The following is a 7,451-nucleotide window of genomic DNA, read 5'->3' as shown; positions in this document are numbered from 1 at the left end:
TAGCTGCCCAGCGTAACTTTCGTTTTCGCTGGCAGCGACAAACGTACAAAAAATTATGTAATTTGCTAGCGTGCTGCTTAAATGATAATAACAGTTAATGCAAAAAATTATAACGAGCACCCACGCATGTACACACACATACATGTACATGTCTCGCATTGCTGTGCGTAGACAGTCGGCGGGGTAATACTACCGCTAATTTGCTGCTTGGGAGGCAAGGCCCCACTCACACATATGTACATACATACACAGAAAGAGAGAACACCCACAAGCATTCACACGCACACGTGCACACGCACTTACCGTCTGTTATTTGTTGTTGATATTCGCTGTTGTTCTTGTTGCGCGCTCACTCACACACACACGGTGTCTTCTAGCTGCCGTCGCTCTGTTGTAGTTGTGGTTGTCGTTGCAGCTGCTCGTTGACCCAAAGGCCGCCAAATGTTTCCATTTTCTTAAAATGCAGCCATCGGAAGGCTTAGACTGACACCAAAACACAATGCACCGTTTGATTGGCACCCAAATAATCATAAGCAATTGTTATTGCAAAGGCGGTATACAAAATATAATGCGTTTACACTCATGCAGCTATGTACGTGTGTGCACGTACATGTGTATACGTATGTAGGTAAATATGTAATGTGTAAATAACTATAACGGTTAATTGCGTTTTTGGAGGCGGTGTTTCCTCTCGCCGTAAACTGCTATTTTGGTGATTATTTTAAACGACAATTGAACACTTAATTAATATTTTAGCCGTGTGTATGTGTGCTGCTACTGCGTGAGCGTAGACTATTGACACGAGCGTAAGATTTTAAATTATTTAAAACACACAGCGTCAAGCGGTAGCCGAAAAGCACATAGCACGCACCGAAATATAAAATGTTACTGAAAAAAACTCTGTTAAATGTTTCTTATAAGAGAAGTTTGATAACAGAGAAGCGGTGCGCACGTGAGAAAACAAGGCACGAGCGCCAATCACGACTCTCAAATGATTAAATCAAACGAATAAAATTAAAATAATAGAAACATCAGATTTGTCTGTTTGGTTAGTTATATCTATGGAAAGTAAACCAGTTAGATGTGGTTATTTCAAGCTCCATGTCTGCTGGAAACAGATTTGTCTTAGATGTGCATCTGTCAGCACTAGTTTGAGCATATTGAGTTAGCAGTACCAATGTTAACAAGCTCTCTCTCTCGAAAGAGAGCAACATTGCAGCTGATTTCTAATATCGATATATTATGACATCCGATTAGACTCGATAGTTCCACAAATTTATTAAAGTATCGGTGAACATGGAATTGTGTTTTACATGCGTAAACTTACAACATAAACTTATTATTCTTTTCGGATAGATGCTTGGATGAGCGTTTAGCGTCTAAGAATAATGAATGTACGTCTTCAATATCCTCTTTAGTGATCTGATTGCGCCCATTAACCTTGCACATCTGGTGTGCCGGAGTCAGCAGTTGGACAGCATAGCGCAAAGTGGAACTTGTTCCAATCTCGCTGAGATGTGCGAAAGCATTTTCCTCCAGCTGGAGACCCTCCGTCTGGGCACGCAATTTTATGATCTGTTCCATATCCGAAGTAGAGTAGAGAAGTGTGCGAATGATGAGCAAGCGATCAAGCAGATCCAATGGAATCCCATGGGGGGAGACTATATCAGTGGTGCCACTGTAGGAGAAAATTTGTTAAATGCGCAGAAACGGGAAATGAAAGCGGGACTTACCGAATAACGCAGCGGCCTCTATTGGTGGCAAATATGACAATGGGAGCAATGGGAGATTCCAGAGATTTGTGCAAATAGGTAAAGGTCTCCAGGTCGAGCATGTGTATCTCGTCGATGAACAGGACGCCGGGCACAAGCTCCGCAATGCCTTGATCAATGTATTTGTTGACGACTTTGTTGATTTCCATACGGAGTTTGTCTGCAAGAGATTCGTTAGTCAGTTCCGAGACTGAGTAGGGATTCAAAGCGATTTACCTGTAATTTCAGTTTTCTTGGGCTTCATAAGCTGCCCCATCATGGAGAGCACATCCTGGCCACCCTGCGGTCGGGCATTGGCCACATCCAGGTCGTGCAGTGTGACATCCTGGATGACTTCCTTCTTCTTGTGCACATCGCCTTTAGGCAAGGGCACATACTCCTCCGTCTCCAAGTCGAACTCTGTGGCAAAGGTGTCGCTGCGTCCCTGGCGCTTCACGGCACCGCTGTTGGCCTCAATGTAGATGACATCGCCCACCTCGACCTTCTCCTTTTGTAGAGCATCGAAGATGCTCGGATCGAGCTTCAGTTGCTTGGTACCCTTGGCGGTCTTTAATCCAATCACAACGTTGCTGATGGTCTTGCCGTAGCCACCCATCGGGTTCTCGGTCTCCACTGGAGTCAGCTCGGTCACTTCGCCCTCGTAGACTTCTTTGGTCTCGCGTATGCGCAGCCCGATGGAGCGACGGAAGTTCTCCATGAGCACTTCGGTCTTCTTGATCTCATTGCTGAATACCTCGGAGCCGACCATTGGGCAGAAGGGCACCTTGTTGCCCAGCTCCTGGGCAATGGCCAAGGCGATGGCGGTTTTGCCAGTGCCGGGTGGACCAGCCAGTAGCAGAGCACGGCCAGCCATCTTTTTGGACTTGATGAGGTCCACCACGATGCCGGCCGCTTCGCGGGCTGCCTTCTGGCCAACCAGTCCAGCGGCGCTCTGTATGGCGGCTCCAGTCTCGTCCAGGCCAAGTCCCTTCACGTGGCTGTGGGCCGCGATGCGCTGGGTACGCACGGTGCTTTTTACTTCCTCGATTTTCATGATTTCTGTTTAATTTCGAGTAGCTGCCGTAGCGTTACTGTTGTCGACGTCGAAATCTCGAAATACTGTTTATTGATCAAACTAATTTGTAAAACAAAATTTGTTTGCTGCTGAGCGCACGCTTGTTTTTCTGTTACCAGCACAACAACATATGCTTTTAGCATCTAACAATTTAACAGTTGTGTAAATGTTAATAACAGCAGAGCCCTTGAATTTGTTGTCAAAAATGCCGGTCGTATGTTACTTGTTTAATTTGGTATTCCTAGGCACAGTAAGCTACAAATTAACTGAGGGTTTGAATAAATTTAACGGCATATTTACGAAACAAAATCCTATTGACAGACATAAGTTAAATTGAGTACTTCTGTGTTTATTTAAAGCAAAAATCACACGCTATGCGTTAGCAGTGCCAATTTGAGTAATTTGTCTGTAAGATTTAGAGATGAGCAACATAAAAACTTTGATTTAGTTCAATAGAACAATTAAAAATTTCATTGATTTCCATCAAATAACCATGCAGAAATCACACAATTTTTCTGATTTAATGTGGTAACATATGTATAAATGTATATTTTAATTGTTCATTTCGATAATTTAATAACATAAATTTATGAATTATGTAAACTTATGTGAATATCCATTTAAACTATATACATGCAATTAGCTAAGAATATGTGATGCAAATTCACTTTTTTACCCTCTTACACTTAGTCAATCGTCCGATATTAAATTTTTAATTTAAGTAAAATATATATCTGTGGAACTTCTTATGGCAATACCGATATAAATATTTATATATTGTGTTGCGATGATTATCAGTTGCTATCGATTAATTATGATCGTTCGCTGGGAATGGTACCGTGTTGAATTGAGTGAAAATGTTCAAATTTATGGCGCTAGATTAAACGCAAAACGAGTTCAGATATTTTTATATTTTTTATTAAATGATATATATTTTTTTCTTATAGGTAGATATTTAGAATATTTACATATTGTTCAAGCTTTTTACAAGTCGGGCAGAATGGGCGGACACGTGCACACCAAATGCTTATCGCCGTACGCATCATCGATTCTTCCAACAGTAGGCCAAATTTTAGCATCTGGCTTCACAAATAACTGTCGATGAAAATGAATTAGGTATATAACTAATGTAAGGTTTAATGTGGAATAGTTACCGCTGGGAAGGCAGCCTGTTCACGTGTGTAGGGACGGTTCCATTTGTCCGATATGACCTGGGCCTGTGTATGCGGCGCCATTTTCAGGGGATTAACAGTTTTGTCCATGCGTCCTTCCTCGATCTCTGAAATTTCCTCTCTTATGGAAATCATGGCGTCACAGAACCGATCCAACTCCTCCTTGTCCTCGGACTCAGTTGGCTCTATCATCAGTGTGCCGGCTACGGGCCAGGACATGGTTGGTGCATGAAATCCGTAATCCATCAGACGCTTCGCCACATCGACGGCCTCAATGTTGGCTGTCTTCTTAAGATCCCGTATGTCCAGAATGAACTCATGGGCCACCAGCTGCGAGTTTTCTGCCTTGTACAGCGTTTTGTAGTGCTGCTCCAGACGCTTGGACATGTAGTTCGCATTTAGGATGGCCACTTGGGTGGCTCTCTTCAGTCCACGACTACCCATGAGCTTAATGTACGACCAGGAGATAGGCAGGATTGCCGGACTGCCAAAGGGCGCGGCTGAGACGACACCAAAGCTGTGCTCCTCGCTAGCGAGTGGACTGACAACTGGATGGCCAGGCAGAAAAGGTGCCAGGTGTGCTTTCACTCCGATGGGTCCCATGCCAGGGCCGCCGCCGCCATGCGGTATGCAGAAGGTCTTGTGAAGATTCAGGTGAGAGACGTCGCTACCGTAGTCTCCGGGCCGGCACAGGCCCACCTGAGCGTTCATATTGGCACCGTCCAGATACACCTGGCCACCGTGCTGGTGCACCAAGGTGCAGATCTCCGCAACTGTCTCCTCAAACACTCCCATGGTCGAGGGATAGGTGATCATGAGGCAGGACAGCTCATTGGCATGCTGCGCCACCTTGTCACGCAAATGGGCCATATCGATGGTGCCATCCGAGAGAATGCGTATGGGCTCTACCTGTAATGGAAAGTTAGTAACATGTTGGTAAGGATTGTATAAATTTGGTCTACCTTCATGCCAGCCATTTGGGCCGACGCTGGATTAGTGCCGTGCGCGGAAATGGGAATCAGGCAAATGTTGCGATGTCCCTCGTTGCGGTGCTCGTGGTAGCTCCTGATGGCGCGCAGGCCGGCGTACTCGCCTTGCGCACCAGAGTTGGGCTGAAATGAGATTTTGTCGTAGCCCGTGATTTCGCACAGATCCCGCTCCAGTTCGCTAAACAATTGATGAAAGCCCTGAGCCTGCTCGACCGGTGCAAAGGGATGAATCTCTGTGAAGTGTCGGAACGAGCAGGGCATCATCTCGGTGGTCGCATTGAGTTTCATGGTGCAGGAGCCCAGTGGAATCATGGAGTGCACCAGCGAGATATCCTTGTTCTCCAGCTTCTTCATGTAGCGCACCATGCGAGACTCGCTAAGGGAGAAATACTTTGTTAACTTCCTTCCGCCTGGCTGACGGCCTGACTGACTGATTACCTGTGATAGCTGTTGAATATGGGATGCTGCAGGTAGGGTGAGGTGCGCAGGAACTTGGAGTTCTCAATGGAGTTCTTCAGCACATCCTTGCGTGCTAGCAGCTCCTCCACCGTTAATGGCGCCCTGAAGCACCACAAGAGGTCGTTCACATCTGCCACACTCACCGTCTCATCCAAGGCCACGCATACGGTGTCATCTGGCAAGTACCGCAAGTTGATGTGCTTGTGCTCGGCGCGTTCCTTGAGCTCCTCCAGCGAGAGGTCGCCGGAGAGTCTCACGTGCAACGTGTCAAAGAAATTCTTGTTGACCACCTCATGGCCAGCCTCGAGCAGACCCGTCTGCAGCGTCAGTGTGAAGTGATGAATGCGATTCGCGATGGCCTTCAGACCCTCCGGGCCATGGTAGATGGCATACATGCCCGACATGTTGGCCAACAGGGCCTGAGCAGTGCAGATGTTGCTCGTAGCCCTGTCGCGTCGGATGTGCTGCTCGCGGGTCTGCAGCGCCAAGCGGTAGGCATCGTTGCCATCCATGTCGCGCGTCACCCCAATCATGCGGCCCGGCATGAGGCGCACTAGACTCTGCTTGCAGGCGAAGAAGCCGGCGTGCGGGCCACCATAGCCCAGGGGCACGCCCAGGCGCTGCGAGGTGCCGATGGCAATGTCTGCGCCGAACTCGGCGGGCGGGCGCAGCAGCGTGAGAGACAGCAGATCGGTGGCCACCACCACCAGGGTCTAAGGGTGTGAAAGAGAACGAGATAGCTAAGACTTAGGTAACTCATTCGGCATTTAAATCTGTAATAGATCTTACGCCATTTTTGCGTGCCAGAGCCGCAATGTCCTCAAAGTCCTTGACATCGCCGTAGGTATCCGGATACTGGAGCAGAATGCCGGACAGCTCACGGCTGCGCAGATCGGCCCGCTCAATGGGACCCACAACGATCTCCAGCTCCAGGGCATCGGCACGCGTCTGCACTACCGCCAAGGTTTGAGGATGCACCTTGTTCGACAGATAGAGCTTCCTGCGCTTGTTGTGCCTGTTGGCCAAGCACATGGCCTCCGCAGCAGCTGTGCCCTCGTCCAGCAACGAGGCATTCGCCACATCCAGCCCCGTGAGCTCGGTGACGAGCGTCTGATAGTTGAGCAGCGACTCAAGGCGACCTTGGGCGATCTCCGGCTGATAGGGTGTATACTGCGTGGTCCATCCGGGATTCTCGAAGATGTTACGCACGATCGTGTGGGGCACGTGGCAGTTGTGGTAGCCCATGCCGATGTACGAGCGCCACAGCTGATTCTTGAGCGAAATGTCACGAATGCGTTGGATTAGCTCGTGCTCGTCTGTAAGGCGATTGAGATTATATATATGTATAAATATTGTATAAGTATGTATTGGTAATGTGTTTTGATTCAAACGGCAGACAACGATGCGCTAGCTGGCGGACCTATTGAACTGCGCTTATCTCTTATCACTGCCCGGGGGGTCGCGACAGGGGGTCGACGTGGCTGACTATTTTTGAAAAACATTTCCACTACTTACTTAGAGGCTTGTCGAGGCTCAGATCCCGCTTCAATTGTATGCTCTGCGGCACCGCCTTCTCGGTAAGCTCTGCCAAGGACTGAGAGGGAGAGAGGATATTAATATGTTAGCCAAAAGAATAGTTTCTCTCCTAGTTTACCTTAAAGCCCAGCGTATCCAGCATGGCAACCACATCCGTCTTGCGTGGTCCTATATGACGACTGGGAAAATCTGATTTGGTGGGAAAGAGCACATCGCCCACGGGCGTCGTTGCCAGGGAGCGAGTATTGAGCCTCAGCATTAGGCTGCAGCTGCGCTTTGCCACAATTCGTTGCATTCTGATTTATCTATGCGGTGCTTAAAGGTGTTGTAAGGCTCTACCTCCTCGGTCACGTCCAGTCCAAACGTCTGCCAAACAGCGACTGATTCGAGTGTCTCTCCATGCGAGCTGATAGAGCGCATCTCCAAGCTTATCAATAGAGAAGCCGACGCTGAGCTAACCTGAGCTGAG

At 47.9% G+C, this 7,451-nt stretch overlaps 2 protein-coding genes across 2 annotated transcripts; both read right to left on the bottom strand.

Moving 5' to 3' along the window:
- Nucleotides 1–1,253: 1,253 nt before the first annotated feature.
- Nucleotides 1,254–2,968, bottom strand: LOC6572440 (ruvB-like helicase 1). Its single transcript, XM_001998512.4, has 3 exons — nucleotides 1,989–2,968; nucleotides 1,734–1,932; nucleotides 1,254–1,678 (listed from the first exon to the last, which is right to left on the bottom strand). Exons 1-3 carry the CDS (start codon nucleotides 2,803–2,805, stop codon nucleotides 1,324–1,326), a joined length of 1,371 nt encoding a protein of 456 aa, XP_001998548.1. The 5' UTR covers nucleotides 2,806–2,968; the 3' UTR covers nucleotides 1,254–1,323.
- Nucleotides 2,969–3,728: 760 nt separating this feature from the next.
- Nucleotides 3,729–7,366, bottom strand: LOC6572441 (glycine dehydrogenase (decarboxylating), mitochondrial). The gene is made up of 7 exons (XM_001998513.4): nucleotides 7,101–7,366; nucleotides 6,962–7,040; nucleotides 6,236–6,762; nucleotides 5,426–6,159; nucleotides 4,961–5,363; nucleotides 3,981–4,907; nucleotides 3,729–3,921 (listed from the first exon to the last, which is right to left on the bottom strand). Exons 1-7 carry the CDS (start codon nucleotides 7,275–7,277, stop codon nucleotides 3,811–3,813), a joined length of 2,958 nt encoding a protein of 985 aa, XP_001998549.1. The 5' UTR covers nucleotides 7,278–7,366; the 3' UTR covers nucleotides 3,729–3,810.
- Nucleotides 7,367–7,451: the final 85 nt, after the last annotated feature.

Source organism: Drosophila mojavensis, unplaced genomic scaffold (assembly GCF_018153725.1).
Source record: "Drosophila mojavensis isolate 15081-1352.22 unplaced genomic scaffold, ASM1815372v1 contig_19, whole genome shotgun sequence".
In the NCBI taxonomy this organism is placed as follows: domain Eukaryota; kingdom Metazoa; phylum Arthropoda; class Insecta; order Diptera; family Drosophilidae; genus Drosophila; species Drosophila mojavensis.
This window is presented reverse-complemented; position numbering and strand designations above follow the sequence as displayed.

What these genes read in the sequence shown, in the direction of transcription:
- LOC6572441 (XM_001998513.4), bottom strand. Translation starts at nt 7,277, where the DNA reads ATGCAACGAATTGTGGCAAAGCGCAGCTGCAGCCTAATGCTGAGGCTC. An exon ending in ATATTCAACAGCTATCACAG is followed by an intron (nt 5,364 to 5,425) that starts GTAATCAGTCAG and finishes TTTCTCCCTTAG; the next exon opens with CGAGTCTCGCATGGTGCGCT. An exon ending in CCCAAATGGCTGGCATGAAG is followed by an intron (nt 4,908 to 4,960) that starts GTAGACCAAATT and finishes TTTCCATTACAG; the next exon opens with GTAGAGCCCATACGCATTCT.
- LOC6572440 (XM_001998512.4), bottom strand. Translation starts at nt 2,805, where the DNA reads ATGAAAATCGAGGAAGTAAAAAGCACCGTGCGTACCCAGCGCATCGCG. An exon ending in CAAGAAAACTGAAATTACAG is followed by an intron (nt 1,933 to 1,988) that starts GTAAATCGCTTT and finishes AATCTCTTGCAG; the next exon opens with ACAAACTCCGTATGGAAATC. An exon ending in AGAGGCCGCTGCGTTATTCG is followed by an intron (nt 1,679 to 1,733) that starts GTAAGTCCCGCT and finishes TTTCTCCTACAG; the next exon opens with TGGCACCACTGATATAGTCT.